At 44.0% G+C, this 20,789-nt stretch overlaps 1 protein-coding gene across 1 annotated transcript in view; it reads left to right on the plus strand.

The window, feature by feature from the left end:
• frem2a (FRAS1 related extracellular matrix 2a) overlaps positions 1-20,789 on the plus strand; it is a 193,585-nt gene that overhangs the window by 112,690 nt on the left and 60,106 nt on the right. Inside the window, exons 6-8 of the mRNA XM_029766741.1 lie at positions 6,494-6,619; positions 6,783-7,034; positions 8,480-8,890. Of these exons, the coding sequence (XP_029622601.1) occupies positions 6,494-6,619; positions 6,783-7,034; positions 8,480-8,890 (789 nt within the window). The remainder of the gene's footprint in view (positions 1-6,493; positions 6,620-6,782; positions 7,035-8,479; positions 8,891-20,789) is intronic.

The following is a 20,789-nucleotide window of genomic DNA, read 5'->3' on the forward strand; positions in this document are numbered from 1 at the left end:
ATGGATGAGAGAGAGAGAAAGGAGATATGGATGGAGAGAGAGAGAAAGGAGATATGGATGAGAGAGAGAGAAAGGAGATATGGATGGAGAGAGAGAGAGAAAGGAGATATGGATGGAGAGAGAGAGAGAAAGGAGATATGGATGGAGAGAGAGAGAAAGGAGATATGGATGAGAGAGAGAGAAAGGAGATATTGATTGAGAGAGAGAGAAAGGAGATATTGATTGAGAGAGAGAGAGAAAGGCGATATGGATGGAGAGAGATGAGAAACTGAAAAGAGATATGGATGGAGGGAGAGTAAGAGAAGGCTAGCGGAGTGAGGGAGAAAGAGAGAGAGGGGGTAGTGGAGTGAGGGAGACGGAGAGAGAGGGGTAGTGGAGTGAGGGAGACGGAGAGAGAGGGGTAGTGGAGTGAGGGAGACAGAGAGAGAGGGGGTAGTGGAGTGAGGGAGACAGAGAGAGAGGGGGTAGTGGAGTGAGGGAGACAGAGAGAGAGGGGGTAGTGGAGTGAGGGAGACGGAGAGAGAGGGGGTAGTGGAGTGAGGGAGACAGAGAGAGAGGGGGTAGTGGAGTGAGGGAGACAGAGAGAGAGGGGGTAGTGGAGTGAGGGAGACAGAGAGAGAGGGGGTAGTGGAGTGAGGGAGACAGAGAGAGAGGGGGTAGCGGAGTGAGGGAGACGGAGAGAGAGGGGGTAGTGGAGTGAGGGAGACAGAGAGAGAGGGGGAAGACAGGCTATGTGCACACTGCCCACAAAATGTGGTGGAAACTGAGCTGCACTTCCTAACCACCTGCCAAATGTATGACCATATTAGAGACACATATTACCCTTAGATTACACAGATCCACAAAGATTTTTGAACAAATCCAATTTTGATAAACTCCCAAATCTACTGGGTGAAATACCACAGTGTGCCATCACAGCAGCAAGATTTGTGACCTGTTGCCACAAGAAAAGGGCAACCAGTGAAGAACAAACACCATAGTAAATACAACCCACATGTCTCTTGATTTTTTTATATATATATATTTGTACTTTAGCTATTTGCACATCGTTATAACACTGTACATAGACATAATGACATTTGAAAGTTCTTTATTATTTTTTGAACTTTTGTGAGTGTTCATTTTTTATAGTTTATTTCACTTTTGAAATGTAATTGAATTGAGTAAGCGAGAGAGGAGAGAAATATGGAAAGAGACACTCTGACCCCAGCCGTGTGGCCCAGGAGAACCCTGGGTTTTAAACAGATTGATTTACAGTGATGACATCATCGGGATGCATTAGGCGTGTCTCTGTCTCAGGTTGAAAGAATGGATTTTTGTCAAAGTAATGGACTTTTCCTTCTTTTTTTCTCCACTGTCTATTGCCAGTCTCACTTTCACTCATTCTCTCTCCCTCTCTCTCTCTTTCTCTCTCTCTTTCTCGCTCTGGGTGATTCTTCATCAAACAAAGACATACCATGATTTTTGGGGGATTTTCAAATTTTATCCATAAAAGGGTCCCTTGGAGGAAGAAATGTTGACATAAATTTGACATTTGTATCTTAATAAAGCATAACTGAGAAATAATTAAAGTTGTAATATTTGTGACATTTTGGCCTTACCCATAAATCTATGTTTGTCCTATCTCGATATTTTATTTTCTTGATACAATACATGAACAAGAGTATGTGGACACCTGCTCGTTGAACATCTCATTCCAAAATCATGGGCATTAATATGGAGTTGTTCCCCCCTTTGCTGCTGTAAAAGCCTCCACTCTCCACTCTTTCCACTAGATGTTGGAACATTGCTGCAGGACTTGCTTCCATTCAGCCACAAGAGCATTAGTGAGGTCAACACTGATTTTGGGCAATTAGGCCTGGCTCACAGTCGACGTTCCAATTCATCCCGAAGGTGTTCGATGGGGTTGAGGTCAGGGTTCTGTGAATGCCAGTCAAGTTCTTCCACACCGATCTCGACAAACCATTTCTGTATGGACTTTGCTTTGTGCACGGGGGGCATTGTCATGCTGAAACAGGAAAGGGCCCTTCCAAAACTGTTGCCACGAAGTTGGAAGCACAGAATTGTCTAGAATGTCTGTCAGGCGTGTGCGTACTTGTGCTGAAGTCAGGTGCAGGAGAGCAGATAATTGTGAACAGGCGCACACTTTATTTCGTCAGGAGAGAATATACAGACGGACAGCTGCGTCCAAAAAAAAACTCCAACCAACAAGGCAAAGTTGCAAAAAAACGCGCAAAAACAGTCACAACCATCAAATGTATACAAACAGGCTTCGTGAAATAACACGAGAGAAAACGCACGCAAGCCTTGTGCGTACAAATACACGTACCACACAAAAACAATCTTACACAATGACATGAGGGGGAAAAGAGGAATAAATACATGTAGATTGATTGGGGAATGAAAACCAGGTGTGCAGGGAATGAGACAAAACAAATGGATACATGAAAAATGGAGCAGCGATGACTAGAAAGCCGGTGACGTCGAACGAACAAGGAGAGGAGCCAACTTCGTGACACTGTAGCGTTACGATTTCCCTTCACTGGAACAGGGACAACTGCAACTGATGTCTGTACAAAACCCTCAGCATAGCATGATCTAGCTGACTGCTAATGCTAGTTGCTAATATCCCTGTGTTGTCCACCCTCTCAGGCAGGGCCTTCTGCACCTGCTGGAGCTGTCCCAGAGGCCCATCATCATCATCACATTGGAGGGTCAGGTCAAACTCATGAGACCCCAGACCATTATTCTTCCTCCACTAATATACATATAGTATATACAGTTGAAGTCGGAAGTTTACATACACTTGGGTTGGAGTCATTAAAACTTGTTTTTCAACCACTCCACAAATTTCTTGTTAACAAACTATAGTTTTGGCAGGTCAGTTAGGACATCTACTTTGTGCATGACACAAGTCATTTTTCCAACAATTGTTTACAGACAGATTATTTCACTTATAATTCACTGTATCACAATTCCAGTGGGTCAGAAGTTTACATACACTAAGTTGACTGTGCCTTTAAACAGCTTGGAAAATTCCAGAAATGATGTCATGGCTTTAAAAGCTTCTGATAGGCTAATTTACATCATCTGAGTCAATTGTAGGTGTACCTGTGGATGTATTTCAAGGCCTACCTTCAAACTCAGTGCCTCTTTGCTTGACATCATGGGAAAATCAAAAGAAATCAGCCAAGACCTCAGAAAAAGAATTGTAGACCTCCACAAGGCTGGTTCATCCTTGGGAACAATTTCCAAACGCCTGAAGGTACCACGTTCATCTGTACAAATAATAGTACGCAAGTATAAACACCATGGGACCACGCAGCCGTCATACCGCTCAGGAAGGAGACTCATTCTGTCTCCTAGAGATGAACGTACTTTGGTGCGAAACGTGTAAATCAACCCCAGAACAACAGCAAAGGACCTTGGGAAGATGCTGGAGGAAACAGGTACAAAAGTATCTATATCCACAGTAAAACGAGTCCTATATCGACATAACCTGTCAAGTGTCAGTGTGCAGCGGGTAGGACGGAGTCGGACACAGGACACAGAACTGAGTAAAAACGTACTTCACTCGAATAAATCACAAACTAATTCCATACAGGGAAAACAATCCAGCTCGACACAAAATAGCGACCACTTAACAAAGAACAAATACGCACAAAACCATGTGGGAACCAGAGGGTTAAATAAGGAATAAATTATAACGTAATGGAAACCAGGTGTGTACAATCAAGACAAAACAAATGGACAAAGAAACGGAGATCGGTGGCGGCTAGAAAGCCGGTGACGTCGACCGCCGAACGTCGCCCGAACAAGGAGAGGCACCAACTTCGGCGGAAGTCGTGACATAACCTGAAAGCCGCTCAGCAAGGAAGAAGCTGCTGCTCCAAAACTGCCATAAAAAAGCCAGACTACGGTTTGCAACTGTACATGGGGACAAAGATCGTACCTTTTGGAGAAATGCCCTCTGGTCTGATCAAACAAAATTGAACTGTTTGGCATAATGACCATCGTTATGTTTGGAGGAAAAAGGGGGAGGCTTGCAAGCCGAAGAACACTGTTCCAACCGTGAAGCACGGGGGTGGCAGCATCATGTTGTGGGGGTGCTTTGCTGCAGGAGGGACTGGTGCACTTCACAAAATAGATGGCATCATGACGAAGAAAAATTACATGGAAATATTGAAGAAACATCTCAAGACATCAGTCAGGAAGTTAAAGCTTTGTCGCAAATGGGTCTTCCAAATGGACAATGACCCCAAGCATATTTCCAAAGTTGTGGCAAAATGGCTTAAGGACAACAAAGTCAAGGTATTGGAGAGGCCATCACAAAGCCCTGACCTCATCCTATAGAACATTTGTAGGCAGAACTGAAAAAGCGTTTGCGAGCAAGGAGGCCTACAAACCTGACTCAGTTACACCAGCTCTGTCAGGAGGAATGGGCCAAAATTCAACCAACTTATTGTGGGAAGCTTGTGGAAGGCTACCCGAAACATTTGACCCAAGTTAAACAATTTAAAGGCAATGCTACCAAATAATAATTGAGTGTATGTAAACTTCTGACCCACTGGGAATGTGATGAAAGAAAAATAACCTGAAATAAATAATTCTCTATTATTAATCTGACATTTCACATTCTTAAAATAAAGTGGTGATTCTAACTGACCTAAGACAGGTAATTTTTACTAGGATTAAATGTCAGGAATTGTGAAAAACTGAGTTTAAATGTATTTGGCTAAGGTGAATGTAAACGTCCAACTTCAACTGTAGTTTGCACTATGCATTCGGACAGGTAGCGTTCTTCTTCAAACCCACATTTGTTTGTCGGACTGCCAGATGGTGAAGCGTCATTCATCACTCCAGAGAATGCATTTCCATTGCTCCACAGCCCAATGGCGGCGGACTTTACACCACTCTAGCTGACGCTTGGCATTGCGCATGGTGATCTTAGGCTTGTGTGCGGCTACTCGGCCGTGGAAACCTATTTGATGAATCTCCCGACGAACAGTTCTTGTGCTGATGTTGCTTCCAGAGGTAGCTTGGAACTCGTTAATGAGTGTTGCAACCGAGGACAGACTATTTTTACATGCTTCCGCACTCGGCTTCCCGGTTCTGTGAGTCTGTGTGGCTGGTAATTATCTCTATCACTGTATCTTCATTATCTCTATCTTCGTTACTGGTCCTGTCTTTCTCCCTCTCCCTCTTTCTCTCTCTCTCTCTCTCTCTCTCTCTCTCTCTCTCTCTCTCTCTCTCTCTCTCTCTCTTTCTCCCTCTCCCTCTCTTACTCTCTCTCTCTCTCTCTCTCTCTCTCTTTCTCCCTCTCCCTCTCTTACTCTCTCTCTCTCTCTCTCTTACTTTCTCTCTCTTTCTTTCTCTCTCCCTCTCTCTCTCTCTCTCTCTCTCTCTCTCTCTCTCTCTGTCTCTGTCTCTGTCTCTGTCTCTCTCTCTCCCTCTCTGTCTCTCTCTCCCTCTCTCTCTCTCTCCCTCTCTTACTTTCTCTCTCTTTCTCCATCGATCGTCTCTTTCTGTCTGTCTGTCTGTCTGTCTGTCTGTCTGTCTGTCTGTCTGTCTGTCTGTCTGTCTGTCTGTCTGTCTGTTTGTCTGTCTGTCTGTCTGTCTCTCTCTGTATGTCTCTCTCTTTCTTTTTGTCTGTCTGTCTGTCTGTCTGTCTGTCTGTCTGTCTGTCTGTCTCTCTCTGTATGTCTCTCTCTTTCTTTTTGTCTGTCTGTCTGTCTGTCTGTCTGTCTGTCTGTCTGTCTTTCTGTCTGTATGTCTGTCTATCTGTCTGTCATCTTCGGCCTAGCAAACACACACACGAACACACACACACACACACACACACACACACACACACACACTGCGGTATCAGGGATGTAGAGAAGGTCCAGTCCGGTCTGTTAGTGTCTTATTATTAGTCCCTAAGCGTCTAGAGGGCAAAATAACTGTCACTTCACAGACACCAGCAACTTCTCTCTTCTCTGAGTTCTAGCGTTTGATAGATGGTGCTTTCACTGGCTCTAACTCTCTTTTCTTAATCACGTACTCTTCTCTGACTGAGAGAGACGGAGAGAGAGTCAGATAGAGAGAGAGACAGAGAGAGAGAGGGAGAGAGAGAGAGAGAGAGAGAGAGGAAGAGAGACTGTGAGGTTACTGTGACTTCCCAGTATTTAGAAATGGATGTCAAACTGACTTGTTCTTCAGTCTAGGAAAGAAAAGGGAAGGTGCATTTCATATGCAGACAAGTTATTGTGCCATGTTTCAGTTTGATCTGACATATGATTAACACTCTCCCATCCCCCTCCTGTCCTCCCTCCCTCTCCTTATCCTCTTCCTCTCTTCTTCCTCTCTTCTCATCCCCTCCCCTCCTCTCCTCTGCACCCCTCGTCCCTCTCCTCCACTCCCACTCCTATCCTCCCCTTTCCTCCTCTCCTCCCACTTCTCTCCTCCTCCTCCTCCTTCTGCTCTCCTCTACTCCTCCTCTCCTCTCCTACAGAGTCCACAGTGTTCATCCCTCAGTCCAGTTACTGGGTAAAGGAGGATGTTGGAGAGATGCTGGTACCTGTCCACAGGAGTGGAGACATCAGCCAGGAACTCATGGTGATCTGCTATACTCAGCAGGGTACAGTACCTCTCCCTCGTCTCTCTCTCTCTCTCTCCTCTCCTTCTCTCATCCCTTTCTCCTCTCCTTCTCTCATGCCTCTCTCCTCTCCTTCCCTCATCTGTCTCTTCTCAGCAGGGTACAGTACCTGTCCTTCTCTCACCCCTCTCTCCTCCTCCCTCAGGTTCAGCCACTGGTACCGTCCCCTCTACAGTCCTGTCCTACTCTGACTATATTTCCAGGCCAGAGGAGCACGGCAGCATCCTGCGCTTCGACAAGGGAGAGACGGAGAAACATTGTGGCGTAGTCGTCATCGACGACTCCCTGTACGAGGTGGAGGAGAGCTTCAACGTAACGCTATCCCTGCCCATCGGAGGGTGCCTCGGTGCACACTACGCCACCACTATAGTCAACATATATCCAGACCAAGATGATGGTAAGAGTGAGTGAGTGAGTGAGTGAGTGAGTGAGTGAGTGAGTGAGTGAGTGAATGAGGGAGGGAGTGAGGGAGGGAGGGAGGGAGGGACATGAAACAAACGGCAACGTTTAACAGATATTTGTGAATTGTATTTAGCTAGCCAGCTAGTTTTTTATGTAAAAAAAAAATACAAATACCTACAACTAATGTTGCAATGCAACGTACAGGCAACTGCCAACATAAAGGGAAACACTTGAGTAAATGAGGGATATAAAGTATATTAAAAGCAGATGCTTTCACACAGGTGTGGTTCCTGAGTTAAATAAGACTTTAACATTCCATTATGCTTAAGGTCATGTATAAAAATGCTGGGCAGGCCATTATTTTGGCCATTATTTTAGCTGTCATCCTATGCCCCCATAGGATGACAATGTTCCCATCCATAGTGCGCGATGTAAACCATATGCCATGGCCGTCTCAGTCACCAGATCTCAACCCAATTCAACACTTATGGGAGATTCTGGAGTGGCGCCTGAGACAGCGTTTTCCACCACCATCAACAAAAACACAAAATGATGGTAATGATATCGCAACCCGTCCAATAGAGTTCCAGACACTTGTAGAATTGGTGCCAAGACACATTGAAGCTGTTCTATCTCATGGTGGCCCAACGCCCTATTAAGACTCTTTATGTTGGTGTTTCCTTTATTTTGGCAGTTACCTGTAGTTAGCCAAGGTTAGCTACATATGTTTTGTGGCTAGCTAGCTAGCTACCAATTCTTTGTCAGTTAGCTTGCGATCCACGCACACTACAGTGGATATTGTTGACGGGTAAACATGCCAAAATTAACACAATATCTATTTATTAATGTGTCAAGATAAAATATTGTAGTCAGGCAACATATGAGATGTGAGTGGGCAACTTTTTATAGTTTTCTCTCTCTTCAGCTTAAAACCAGCCATCATTGTTTTCAAGAAATATTGCATATTATTTTTTACATGGTTGCGTCATATTACGTCGGCAATCCTGGGAATATTTCAGTTGAAGCTTGCATCGATGTTTTGAAATGTGTTAAACAGAGAACTGCCCTGAGAACTGCCCTGAGAACTGCCCTGAGAACTGCCCTGAGAACTGCTAGGCTTGGGTGGTACAGATGTTCATACCTTCATACCGTCCTTGTGCCATCCCATGGTGTACGGTATTACCAGCACTGAACACAAGAGGCATTGTTTTTCAAAACCCCACTAAGCATCATTGAACTGAAGGTTAGCAACACCAACAAGTACATGTTGTTGAGGAAAACTTGATACAAGGATCAGGCAGAGCCTAATTATCCAGTTAATAGAGAGTTTATTCAAGCAAGTGATTACACTCAAGATGAAGTTGAGAGCAAACTCAAAGTTACAGAATCACACATTCATGATTTACATCTTCTACACAAAGAACTGCTTGCCCCTCCTAGGAGGAGGCAATGTCTTCTACACAAAGAACTGCTTGCCCCTCCTAGGAGGAGGCAATGTCTTCTACACAAATAACTGTTTGCCCCTCCTAGGAGGAGACAATGTCTTCTACACAAAGAACTGCTTGCCCCTCCTAGGAGGAGGCAATGTCTTCTACACAAAGAACTGCTTGCCCCTCCTAGGAGGAGGCAATGTCTTCTACACAAAGAACTGTTTGCCCCTCCTAGGAGGAGACAATGTCTTCTACACAAAGAACTGCTTGCCCCTCCTAGGAGGAGGCAATGTCTTCTACACAAAGAACTGCTTGCCCCTCCTAGGAGGAGGCAATGTCTTCTACACGAAGAACTGCTTGCCCCTCCTAGGAGGAGGCAATGTCTTCTACACGAAGAACTGCTTGCCCCTCCTAGGGGGAGGCAAGGTTACACGAGAGATGGCGGGACTTGACTCCACTTCTTTAAAGCATTGTACAAACAAGGACAGATTCTAATCAGTTCTCACAGTCTACGTGACTAAGGTAAACAACATTGTTTTTCCACTCAATTACATACAGTACATATAATACTTTTCAACTCAATCATTTACATAGCATTAGACTGTAACAGAACCATTTTGCCCCAACAATGTAAAATCCAATACTGGATGCTAGCTAAATGCTAACGAGCGCATGCAAACATTTTTATACTGTCTCTGCCATAAACTGTTTGCAGGACAGACCTCGTAGCTCATAAAGTTATACAAGTAACTTAACAATGCTACTCATGGTTGAGCAAACCAAATGCTAAACTGCGGATTATATAGCAAATTCTAGACAGTTAGCTCAATAGTTATGATATATATTTTGTTTGTCAGCTAGATATTTTACTAGATCACCTGGAGCGTAATGCACACTTTTAAGTAATTTAGTAATTTTAGTAACGGTCAAAGTAACACCCACTGGTGTAAGCAGATTGAGAAACACCCACTGTGTAACAATTTGCATTTTGAGAAACACCCACTGGATAATAGTGATCAGATTGAGAAAACACCCACTGTATAATAGTGATCAAATTGAGAAACACACACTGTATAATAGTGATCAAATTGAGAAACACACTGGATAATAGTGTTCAGATTGAGAAACACCCACTTTAGTAATCAGATTGAGAAACACCCACTGTAGTAAGTATATTGAGAAACACCCACTGGATAATAGTGATCAGATTGAGAAACACCCACTGGATAATAGTGATCAAATTGAGAAACACCCACTGTAGTAAGCATATTAATGTAACAATGTAACTTCCGTTCCTCTCCTCGCCCCAACCTGGGCTTGAACCAGGGACCCTCTGCACACAGACAACAGTCACCCTCGAAGCATCGTTACCTATCGCGCCACAAAAGCCGCGGCTAAACAATCTGGACCCTTTCTTTTTAAAATGATCTGCTGAAATTGTTGCAACCCCTATTACTAGCCTGTTCAACCTCGCTTTCGTGTCGTCTGAGATTCCCAAAGATTGGAAAGCAGCTGCGGTCATCCCCCTCTTCAAAGGGGTGGACACTCTTGACCCAAACTGCTACAGACCTATATCTATCCTACCCTGCATTTCTAAGGTCTTCGAAAGCCAAGTCAACAAACAGATTACCGACCATTTCGAATCCCACCGCACCTTCTCCGCTATGCAATCTGGTTTCAGAGCTGGTCATGGGTGCACCTCAGCCACGCTCAAGGTCCTAAACGATATCTTAACCGCCATCGATAAGAAACAATACTGTGCAGCCGTATTCATTGACCTGGCCAAGGCTTTCAACTCTGTCAATCACCACATCCTCATCGGCAGACTCAATAGTCTTGGTTTCTCAAATGATTGCCTCGCCTGGTTCACCAACTACTTCTCTGATAGAGTTCAGTGTGTCAAATCGGAGGGCCTGTTGTCCGGACCTCTGGCAGTCTCTATGGAGGTGCCACAGGGTTCAATTCTTGGGCCGACTCTCTTCTCTGTATACATCAATGATGTTGCTCTTGCTGCTGGTGAGTCTCTGATCCACCTCTACGCAGATGACACCATTCTGTATACTTCTGGCCCTTCTTTGGACACTGTGTTAACAACCCTCCAGACGAGCTTCAATGCCATTCAACTCTCCTTCCGTGGTCTCCAACTGCTCCTAAACACAAGTAAAACTAAATGCATGCTCTTCAACCGATCGCTGCCTGCACCTGCCCGCCCATCCAGCATAACTTCTCTGGACGGTTCTAACTTAGAATTTGTGGACAACTACAAATACCTAGGTGTCTGGTTAGACTGTAAACTCTCCTTCCAGACTCACATCAATCATCTCCAATCCAAAGTGAAATCTAGAATTGGCTTCCTATTTCGCAACAAAGCATCCTTCACTCATGCTGCCAAACATACCCTCGTAAAACTGACCATCCTACCAATCCTCGACTTCGGCGATGTCATTTACAAAATATATGGGGCTTTGTCACCAAAGCCCCATATACTACCCACCACTGAGACCTGTACGCTCTCGTTGGCTGGCCCTCGCTTCATACTCGTCGCCAATCCCACTGGCTCCAGGTCATCTACAAGACCCTGCTAGGTAAAGTCCCCCCTTATCTCCGCTCACTGGTCACCATAGCAGCACCCACCTGTAGCACGCGCTCCAGCAGGTATATCTCACTGGTCACCCCCAAAGCCAATTCCTTCTTTGGCCGTCTCTCCTTCCAGTGCTGCCAATGACTGGAACGAACTACAAACATTTCTGAAACTGAAAACACTTATCTCCCTCACTAGCTTTAAGCACCAGCTGTCAGAGCAGCTCACAGATCACTGCACCTGTACATAGCCCATCTATAATTTAGCCCAAACAACTACCTCTTCCCCTACTGTATTTATTTATTTTGCTTCTTTGCACCCCATTATTTATATTTCTACTTCACACTTTCTTCCACTGCAAATCTACCATTCCAGTGTTTTACTTGCTATATTGTATGTACTTCGCCACCATGGCCTTGTTTTGCCTTTACCTCCCTTATCTCACCTCATTTGCTCACATTGTATATAGACTTATTTTTCTACTGTATTATTGACTGTATGTTTGTTTTACTCCATGTGTAACTCTGTCTTGTTGTATGTGTCAAACTGCTTTGCTTTATCTTGGCCAGGTCGCAATTGTAAATGAGAACTTGTTCTCAACTTGCCTACCTGGTAAAATAAAGGTGAAGAAAAAAATATATATATATATTGAGAAACACCCACTGTATAATAGTGATCAAATTGAGAAACACCCACTGTATAATAGTGAACTGATTGCGAAACACCCACTGTAGTATTCAGATTGAGAAAAACTCTCTGTAGTAGTCAGATTGAGAAACACCCACTGTGGGTTACCTATTGAGAAACTCCCAGTGTTTACATATTGAGAAACACCCACTGTATAATATCCTGATTGAGAAACACCCACTGTAGTAACAATATACATATTGAGAAACACCCACTTTAGTAAACATATTGAGAAACAACCACTGTGTAACACATTGAGAAACACCCACTGTAGTAAGCATATAGAGAAACACCCACTGTATAATACTGTATAATAGTGAACTAATTGAGAAACACCCACTGTAGTTTACTTATTGAGAAACACCCACTGTAAACATATTGAGAAACACCCAGTGTCGGCAGGATCGAACAGCGGCGTTTGACTATGTATGTAAACTTCCGTTCAAAAGTTTGGGGTCACTTAGAAATGTCCTTGTTTTTGAAAGAAAAGCACATTTTTTGTCCATTAAGATAACATCAAATTGATCAAAAATACAGTGAAGACATTGTTAATGTTGTAAATGGCTATTGTAGCTGGAAACGGCTGATTTATTATGGAATATCTACATAGGCGTACAGAGGCCCATTATCAGCAACCATCACTCCTGTGTTCCAATGGGACGTTGTGTTAGCTAATCCAAGTTTATCATTTTAAAAGGCTAATTGATCATTAGAAAACCCTTTTGCAATTATGTTAGCGTAGCTGAAAACTTTTGTTCTGCTTAAAGAAGCAATAAACTGGCCTTCTTCACACTAGTTGAGTATCTGGAGCATCAGCAATTGTGGGTTTGATTACAGGCTCAAAATGGCTAGAAACAAATAACTTTCTTCTGAAACTCATCAGTCTATTCTTGTTCTGAGAAATTAAGGCTATTCCATGTGAGAAATTACCAAGAAACTGAAGATCTCGTACAACGCTGTGTACTACTCCCTTCACAGAACAGCGCAAACTGGCTCTAACCAGAATAGAAAGAGGAGTGGGAGGCCCCAGTGCACAACTGAGCAAGAGGACAAGTACATTAGAGTGTCTTGTTTGAGACACAGACGCCTCACAAGTCCTCAACTGGCAGCTTCATTAAATAGTACCCGCAAAACACCAGTCTCAACGTCAACAGTGAAGAGGCGACTCCGGGATGCTGGCCTTCTAGGCAGAGTTCCTCTGTCCAGTGTCTGTGTTCTTTTGCCCATCTTAATCTTTTCTTTTTATTGGCCAGTCTGAGATATGGCTTTTTCTTTGCAACTATGCCTAGAAGGCCAACATCACATAGTCGCCTCTTAGACACTGAGTGTTTCTCTGTGTCCAACAGTTTCATATTGAGAAAACACTGAGTGTCTAACCATTTCAGATGACATTTTATTGCCTTTCCGTTTTCACAAAACACTTCATCTGTGTGTCCTTCCGTTTCCTCCAAGGCAGCTGCCTGTCACAGACACTATCAGCAATACAACATTACCACTCACTCCATCTCAGGGTCATATTCATTAGTGCACACCGTAGCAAAACATAGCAGAACGGCAATGGAAAATGAAAATAAGCTTTTCTTATTCAACAAGGTCAGGCAATCCCTCCTTTTTACGGTCTGTTTGCTTCCGTTGTTAGTGAATACAACCCAACCTTCACCCTCAATCCACCATTCAGCATTCAGCATTTACCCAAGGCCTTCACCCTCAATCCACCGTTCAGCATTCAGCATTTACCCAAGGCCTTTACCCTCAATCCACCATTCAGCATTCAGCATTTACCCAAGGCCTTTACCCTCAATCCACCATTCAGCATTCAGCATTTACCCAAGGCCTTTACCCTCAATCCACCATTCAGCATTTACCCAAGGCCTTCACCCTCAATCCACCGTTCAGCATTCAGCATTTACCCAAGGCCTTTACCCTCAAACCACCGTTCAGCATTTACCCAAGGCCTTTACCCTCAAACCACCATTCAGCATTCAGCATTTACCCAAGGCCTTTACCCTCAAACCACCATTCAGCATTCAGCATTTACCCAAGGCCTTAACCCTCAATCCACCATTCAGCATTCAGCATTTACCCAAGGCCTTTACCCTCAATCCACCATTCAGCATTCAGCATTTACCCAAGGCCTTTACACTCAATCCACCGTTCAGCATTCAGCCCTGAAGCACAACAGATAGCAATGCATCCTACAGACAGACATCTTTCTTTCTTCTCTTAGATAGCACACACACAGAGAGAGAGAGCACACACATACACACAGAGAGAGAGCACACACACACACACACACATACACAGAGACATACACACACACACAGAGAGAGAGAGAGCACACACACACACACAGAGAGAGCACACACACACACACACATACACAGAGACATACACACACACACACACACGCACAGAGAGACAGACAGACACACACACACACACACACAGAGAGACAGACAGACACACACACACACAGACACACAAACATATATTAGAGACAAACATACACAGACAAACAGAGCAGAGGAATTCATAATTTTACAGTTCAAAGACCATTCCGTCTGTCTCTCCAATTTAGAAAGCCTTTTTGTGTTCTTTGGGAAATGAAGAAATGTCATATCCTGTGTGTGTGTGTGTGTGTGTGTGTGTGTGTGTGTGTGTGTGTGTGTGTGTGTGTGTGTGTGTGTGTGTGTGTGTGTGTGTGTGTGTGTGTGTGTGTGGTTGAAATCTCTGCTTCTCCACCAACCTGTGACACAAGGCATGAAATTAACCTCCTGAGGCTTCAGTAGACAAAGTATCAGCACCAAATGGCACCCTATTCATTATATAGTGCACTACTTTCAGGGCTTTAGTCAAAACTAGTGCACCCTATTGGGAATAGGCTTTGGGACTTAGCCAGATTCACACTCAGCAGAGGGGGAATAATGGTTAGTCAGTGTGTCTGTCATAGCCGTGTGTGTGTGTGTGTGTGTGTGTGTGTGTGTGTGTGTGTGTGTGTGTGTGTGTGTGTGTGGCTCTCACCCCTGACTTCTCTCTTCTCTGAGTTTTAATGTTTGAAGCTGTCACAGTCTCTAACTTTCTTTGTGTTCCTAGACACTGTGTATAACTCTCTTCCTGTTCCTAGACACTGTCTGTAACTCTCTTCCTGTTCCTAGACAAAATCTGTAACTCTCTTCCTGTTCCTAGACACTGTGTATAACTCTCTTCCTGTTCCTAGTCATTGTCTGTAACTCTCTTCCTGTTCCTAGACACTGTGTATAACTCTCTTCCTGTTCCTAGACACTGTCTGTAACTCTCTTCCTGTTCCTAGACACTGTCTGGAACTCTCTTCCTGTTCCTAGACACTGTCTGTAACGCTCTTCCTGTTCCTAGACAAAATCTGTAACTCTCTTCCTGTTCCTAGACACTGTCTGTAACTCTCTTCCTGTTCCTAGTCATTGTCTGTAACTCTCTTCCTGTTCCTAGACACTGTCTGTAACTCTCTTCCTGTTCCTAGACACTGTCTGTAACTCTCTTCCTGTTCCTAGACAAAATCTGTAACTCTCTTCCTGTTCCTAGACACTGTCTGTAACTCTCTTCCTGTTCCTAGACACTGTGTATAACTCTCTTCCTGTTCCTAGACACTGTCTGTAACTCTCTTCCTGTTCCTAGACACTGTCTGTAACTCTTCCTGTTCCTAGACACTGTCTGTAACTCTAACACTTTACAATATACATGTACTATCTTTTTTTGGGGGGGGGGGGGGGTTAGAAGGATTACTTAATCCTATCCCAGGTATTCCTTAAAGAGGTGGGGTTTCAGGTGTCTCCGGAAGGTGGTGATTGACTCCGCTGTCCTGGCGTCGTGAGGGAGCTTGTTCCACCATTGGGGTGTCAGAGCAGCGAACAGTTTTGACTGGGCTGAGCGGGAACTGTGCTTCCGCAGAGGTAGGGAGGCGAGCAGGCCAGAGGTGGATGAACGCAGTGCCCTTCTTTGGGTGTAGGGACTGATCAGAGCCTGAAGGTACGGAGGTGCCGTTCCCCTCACAGCTCCGCAAGCACCATGGTCTTGTAGCAGATGTGAGCTTCAACTGGAAGCCAGTGGAGAGAGCGGAGGAGCGGGGTGACGTGAGAGAACTTGGGAAGGTTGAACACCAGACGGGCTGCGGCGTTCTGGATGAGTTGTAGGGGTTTAATGGCACAGGCAGGGAGCCCCGCCAACAGCGAGTTGCAGTAATCCAGACGGGAGATGACAAGTGCCTGGATTAGGACCTGCGCCGCTTCCTGTGTGAGGCAGGGTCGTACTCTGCGAATGTTGGAGAGCATGAATCTACAGGATCGGGTCACCGCCTTGATGTTAGCGGAGAACGACAGGGTGTTGTCCAGGGTCACGCCAAGGCTCTTAGCACTCGGAGGAGAACACAATGGAGTTGTCAACCGTGATGGCGAGATCATGGAATGGGCAGTCCTTCCCCGGGAGGAAGAGCAGCTCCGTCTTGCCGAGGTTCAGCTTGAAGTGGTGATCCGTCATCCACACTGATATGTCTGCCAGACATGCAGAGATGCGATTCGCCACCTGGTTATCAGAAGGGGGAAAGGAGAAGATTAATTGTGTGTCGTCTGCGTAGCAATGATAGGAGAGACCATGTGAGGATATGACAGAGCCAAGTGACTTGGTGTATAGCGAGAATAGGAGAGGGCCTAGAACTGAGCCCTGGGGGACACCAGTGGTGAGAGCACGTGGTGCGGAGACGGATTCTCGCCACGCCACCTGGTAGGAGCGACCTGTCAGGTAGGACGCAATCCAAGAGTGAGCCGCGCCGGAGATGCCCAACTCGGAGAGGGTGGAGAGGAGGATCTGATGGTTCACAGTATCAAAGGCAGCAGATAGGTCTAGAAGGATGAGAGCAGAGGAGAGAGAGTTAGCTTTAGCAGTGCGGAGAGCCTCCGTGACACTGAGAAGAGCAGTCTCAGTTGAATGACCAGTCTTGAAACCTGACTGATTTGGATCAAGAAGGTCATTCTGAGAGAGATAGCAGGAGAGCTGGCCAAGGACGGCACGTTCAAGAGTTTTGGAGAGAAAAGAAAGAAGGGATACTGGTCTGTAGTTGTTGATATCGGAGGGATCGAGTGTAGGTTTTTTCAGAAGGGGTGCAACTCTCGCTCTCTTGAAGACGGAAGGGACGTAGCCAGCGGTCAAGGATGAGTTGATGAGCTTCATCTGACCACTTTTTTATTGATCTTGTCACTGGTGCTTCCTGCTTTAATTTTCGATTGTAAGCAGGAATCAGGAAGATAGAATTATGGTCAGATTTGCCAAATGGAGGGCGGGGGAGAGCTTTGTACGCGTCTCTGTGTGCGGACTATATGCTATTCAGACTGCCTGTCTGTGCTGCTTGTGTTTAATATGCTACACAGACTCCCTGTCTGTCCTGCTTGTGTTCAATATGCTATTCAGACTGCCTGTCTGTCCTGCTTGTGTTTAATATGCTATACAGACTCCCTGTCTGTCCTGCTTGTGTTTAATATGCTAATCAGACTACTTGTCTGTCCTGCTTGTGTTTAATATGCTAATCAGACTACTTGTCTGTCCTGCTTGTGTTCAGTAAACTAGGTGAATCCAGCACATGAGCAAAAGCTTCAGTTTTTTTGTATCAGGAAAAGGGTGCCAGATAACTCAGCAACACAGTCACTCCAAATAAATAAGTTACCATAAACCCTCATGGCTGATGACAAGTTCAAAGAGATGGTAATGTGAGTAATTTTAGCATCCTGAAGGATTAACGGTAACACTCTCAGACAGAACACTAATACCTGCTCTGAACACACACATACACACAGGCACACACACACACACAGGCACACACGCACACACACACACACACACACACACACACACACACACACACACACACACACACACCCACACACACCGGCACACACACAGACACACACACACGCACGCACACACACGCACACACACACACACAGGCACACACACAGACACACACACAGGCACACGCCCCCCCCCCCCCCCACACACACACACACACATACACACAGGCACACAAACACAGGCACACACAGGCACACACACACACACACACACATACACACCGGCACACACACACACACACACAGGCACACACACAGGCACACACACACACACATACACACGCACACACACACAGGCACACACACACACACATACACACCGGCACACACACACACACACAGGCACACACACAGGCACACACACGCACACACACATACACACGCACACACACACACAGGCACACACACACACACACAAGCATTTCGCTACAACATCTGCTAAATATGTAAATGTGACCAATTCATTTGATTTTACACTGTTTACTGTTTTTAATGATCATGTTAATGTCTTACACATCTTCCCTATTGGCCTATCGACAGAGAGAGAGGGAGGGACTTAGTGCTAAGTGATAAACCACCAACAAAATCTCACGGTTTGACCAATTTGACTTCAGACTCCGACGTCTATCCATGTTTCTCCAAATGTCAAATTTAAGTTGTTTTTGACACCCTGGGATAGGGTTTAACACATTAAGTTTAGACATTCATACTGAATGGTTCAGTTAGGGGTTAAGGTTAAATATGAATTCTGAATGGTTCAGTTAGGGGTTAAGGTTAAATATTCATACTGAATGGTTCAGTTAGGTGTTAAGGTTAAATATTAATTCTGAATGGTTCAGTTAGGGGTTAAGGTTAAATATTCATACTGAATGGTTCAGTTAGGGGTTAAGGTTAAATATGAATTCTGAATGGTTCAGTTAGGGGTTAAGGTTAGATATTCATTCTGAATGGTTCAGTTAGGGGTTAAGGTTAAATATTAATTCTTAATGGTTCAGTTAGGGGTTGGAATAGAGTTTACCACAAAGCAATCTAACATGAGTGCCTAGTACTGGGATTGAACACACGACCCTCGGAGCTCGCGGCTCACATCCATCCACCATCCACACAGTGCGTTCCGAAAGTATTCATACCCCTTGACTTATTCCACATTTTGTTGTGCTACAGCCTGAATTCAAAATGGATTAAAAATATACGGTACCAGTCAAAAGTTTGGACACACCTACTCATTCAAGGGTTTTTCTTTATTTTTACAATTTTCTACATTGTAGAATAATAGAGAAGACATCAAAACAATGAAATACATATGGAATCATATGGAATCATGTAGTAAAATCAAAATATATTTTTGATTTTTGATTCTTCAAAGTAGCCACCCTTTTCCTTGATGACAGCTTTGCACACTCTTGGCATTCTCTAAACCAGCTTCATGAGGTAGTCACCTGGAATAAATATAAATTAACAGATGTGTCTTGTTAAAAATTAATTTGTGGAATTTCTTCTCTTCTTGATGAGGATACAATCCCGATAACGGGATTGGTTGGACAACAACCAGTGAGATAGCACGGCGCAATATTCAAAACAAAATAATCTCAAAATTAAAATTAAAATTCAAGTATTATACGGCATTTTAAAGATACTCTACTCGTTAATCCAATCACATTGTCCGATTTCAAAAAGGCTTTACGGTGAAAGCAAAACATTAGATTATTTTAGCATAGCACCTCAGCAAAAAAAAAGCAATTTTCCCAAGCACGATAGCCATCACAAAACCAGATATACAGCTAAAGTTAAGCACTAACCTTTGACAATCTTCATGAGATGACACTCCTAGGACATCATCTTAGACAATACATGCATTTTTTGTTCGATCAAGTTTATATTTATATCCAAAAACCCAATTTTTACATTGGCGCGTGGCGTTCAGAAAATGTTTTCTCCCCATAACCTCCGGTGAATAGGCACATTTAATTTACGGAAGAACTCATAAACGTTGAAAAAATGTATAACAATTATTTAAAGAATTAGAGATAATCTACTCCTTTATGCAACCACTTTGTCAGATTTCAAAATAACGTTACGGAAAAAGCACATTGTTCAATATTCTGAGTACAGAACTTAGCCTTCAATGCTAAGCTATACAGTTAGCCTACAACCACGGCGTCGACAAATCTCTAACAATATGTTCGAAATATTTACTTACCTTTGCTGATCTTCGGCGGAATGCACTCGGATGGGCACCCACTTCCACAAGAAATGTTCATTTGTTCTGCAAAGTCCATCATTTATGTCCAAATACGTCCGTTTTGTTGACCCATCCAGAACACTTTACAATGCCATGTGGCGTGGACGCAAATCCATAGACGAAATGTTCAAAGTTCCATTACCGTTTGTAGAAACACGTCAAACGATGTTTACAATCAATCCTTTAGGGTATTTTTTAACGTAAAATTGCAATAATTTTACAACCGGGCAATAGGTATTCATCCCAGAAGAAAAAAATAAAAAAACGATGAAGTCACGTGAACGCGCATCATAAGACACCTCTCCTCAGACTGGCCAATGATTGACTGAGCCAAAATGATCTGCCCGGTAACAGCTGACGGTTGAAACCAGTTCCTAAAGATTGTTGACAGCCAATGGAAGAGTTAGGAGGTGCAACGTAAATCCTATGTCACTGTAGTTTTTCAAGGGATTCAAAACAAAAACTAAATTTCTAATTTCTCCCACTTCCTGATTCAATTTTTCTCAGGTTTTTTGCCTGCCATATGAGTTCTGTTATACTCACAGACACCATTCAAACAGTGTTAGAAACTTCAGAGTGTTTTCTATTCAAATCTACTAATAATATGCATATTCTATTTTCTGGCCCAGAGTAGTAACCTGTTTAAATTGGGTATGTTTTTCATCCGGCCGTGAAAATACTGCCCCCTAGCCCCTAGAGGTTAATGCATTTGAGCCAATCACTTGTGTTGTGACAAGGTAGGGGTGGTATACAGAAGACAGCCCTATTTGGTAAAAGACCAAGTCCATATTATGGGAAGAACAGCTCAAATAAGCAAAGAGAAATGACACTCCATCATTACTTTAAGACATGAAGTTCAGTCAATGCGGAAAATTTCAAAAACTTTGAAATTGGCTCTAATGAGGAACACCACAGGAACGGAAGACCCAGAGTTACC

Source organism: Salmo trutta, chromosome 12, assembly GCF_901001165.1.
Source record: "Salmo trutta chromosome 12, fSalTru1.1, whole genome shotgun sequence".
NCBI classification, from domain to species: Eukaryota; Metazoa; Chordata; class Actinopteri; order Salmoniformes; family Salmonidae; genus Salmo; species Salmo trutta.